The sequence below is a fragment of the Penaeus japonicus genome, unplaced genomic scaffold, assembly GCF_977035675.1.
Source record: "Penaeus japonicus unplaced genomic scaffold, GWHDUDI00000001_assembly GWHDUDI00000033, whole genome shotgun sequence".
NCBI classification, from domain to species: domain Eukaryota; kingdom Metazoa; phylum Arthropoda; class Malacostraca; order Decapoda; family Penaeidae; genus Penaeus; species Penaeus japonicus.
Window position 1 is genome coordinate 25,378,513 of NW_028234435.1, and position 2,333 is coordinate 25,380,845.

Genomic DNA, 2,333 nt, shown 5'->3' on the forward strand with positions numbered 1-2,333 from the left:
CAATCTAACGTCACCAGTCCTATTGACTATTCTTTGTCAACTTCATATCAGTTTGATAACCAAAGCTTGCATAATATTTCTAATTTATCCCAGAATATTCTAGAAGACATGTTTCATCAGAAAGTGACTAGCATTTCTTCAATTTCCCAAGAAAGATTAACCTCTCCTACGTCTTATATATGTATGACATTTCTGCTTCTAATAACATTTCAAAGTTGATTATGTTGTTAAAAAAAAAGATATTTACTCTGATTGGCCTTTTCAATGGAGTACTTTACGTCTATGACAAAGGAAAATGTACCTATCTTTTAAATGCGTATGAATGTCTAAGAAAAAAAAGAAAAAAAAGAAACAGGGTTCAACGACGCCACTGCACGACGACGTGACACTTCTTTCTTAGTTTCTTTGTCTATTTGTCTAACGCAGTTTGATCATTTATATTTAGACTTAGGACAAAAGGGCCCCATCCCTTCCCGACCCAGGGAGAAAAAAACTTGGTATTTAACGATAAAAGATCCCTCGGAAATGTGTACGGAGAGTCTGCAAGTGAGAAACAAGGTCATCATCGTGTGTCTGTTCCCCGTTCACACGCTGCCAGGTCAGAGTCACCTTGCACGGTGCCGAAAACCTCAAAGTCGAGAGCCAGGAGGTCGGAGGCGGCGGCCATGACTGTTGTTGTTGCATCATCAGCTGACTGTCCGAGTGTCGTCGTCTGCTATGCGAAGGGGCCGCTCATTGGCCAGCTACTCTCCTCTTTGGCCAATGAGAATAGACTTCTTCTCCGTCTGGACCAATCGGAGTGCTATAGGGGAATGTATTGTCATTGGTCAGTATCTCGGAGCTTTAACCAATCGCGAGCGAGCTTGGAAGGTGATTCTTGGATGGACCATTTTCCCAAGACGAGAAAGACAAAAATCGGAGTAATAATACTAATTGGAACCTCACTCTAGTCCATGACGTCATGGAAGATGGCCTTGCTGACTGACACCTTTCCGTGGTGCCACTTGCCGTATGTAAGATCGTGTCACATTGCCAGTTTTTGGAAAAAATGAAAGGTCAACATCTCTCAGATCTCAGATCAGGTCTCAGATCGATAGAAGTAAGAATATTTGATTCACTCGAAAATACAGTACAGACAAGCTCGACGAGTTCATTTGACGTGATTGATAGAATATAGTACAGTGACATGTCAAAATACAAATTACAATAAGCATATTACAAAGTAAAAGACTAAAGTTTATCCCAATGTTGAGAGGCAAAAGTTTGATCATTTACAAATGTTGTAATGTTCTCATTTTGTTCCATTTAAATGTCCTTTAGCAGTCGAAAGTTTATGCCAGTTCAAAGTAAAAGTTGTGTAATATTGTGGGGACCATCAATGACTTTATGTTATCTCACCCCAAGGGCTGTGTGAAATTATATGACTTCATATACCTTTCTTGATCTTTTTTAATCCACTCAGTAATTGTTATCTTAATTAAACTTTATCATAGTTTTATGCTTCAGTGACACTTGACTGTTCCTTTGATATATATTCGACCTGCGCCGCCTATAATAAAGCCTATTGGACCAATTACTCCCAATAGGGCCCCTCACCAAAGAGGGCCCAAGGGAGTGTAATCTGTTCACTCACATGCATTTTTAAGCGCACATGTTTATTACTTTCCGTCCTACTATATAGATATAAAGTCTAGAGTAGACTTCCCTTTTACATTTTTATAAATCTCAGGCAAGTTGGCTGGGAAACTAGGCCGACCAAAATGATTCCTGATTGGGCCGAGCTCTGAGCACGTCCACCTAACCCGTTTATCTAGTGAATAAAACAAATTTCCCCTCGATTTGAAATATTACCGACCATGATATCAAATTCTGCCGTACAGAAAACAAAATTGATTGAATGAACATATTTGACGAATTTTGTAATCTTGGAATCATGACTGATTAATATAAAATAAAATATATTTGTATGCAGCGAATGTCAACTTGTGATGAAAAATGATGGTGATAGTTATAGGAATAAGAGTGTGTTGGGTCGGAATAATCCCTCCAGAGGTTTGAAACACCATTCGATTCCCTTTGAAACATTTGTCTTCTAATGGTGTTGCTAAGTGGAGCATGTGGGTGTGATTTCTTACGAATATTTTTGACAAATAACGAAAATAATTTCTTCGCTCATTACATCGACAATACTGTAAACTTATTTCAGTGAAATTTAGACAAATTGAGACAAGTGATTACGTACATCTCAATAGGATGAGGTAACAAAGGTTATCCTCACCCCAGTCTTAGTCCCTCTTTGGACTTATATATATTTGCTGCCTCCTTCGCTACCT

General features: G+C 38.7%; 1 protein-coding gene across 4 annotated transcripts in view; it reads right to left on the bottom strand.

Moving 5' to 3' along the window:
• Positions 1 to 862, bottom strand: part of LOC122264734 (acylphosphatase-2) — a 10,018-nt gene extending 9,156 nt beyond the window's left edge. The window contains exon 1 of one of the 4 annotated variants that reach the window (XR_015190448.1): positions 610 to 862. Coding sequence is in view for 2 of the 4 variants with exons in the window: in XM_086530638.1 (XP_086386764.1) it covers positions 610 to 667 (58 nt within the window). In the remaining 2 variants the exon portion in view is untranslated. The remainder of the gene's footprint in view (positions 1 to 609) is intronic. The other 3 variants (XM_086530638.1, XM_086530637.1, XM_086530639.1) reach the window with 3 other exon arrangements.
• Positions 863 to 2,333: the final 1,471 nt, after the last annotated feature.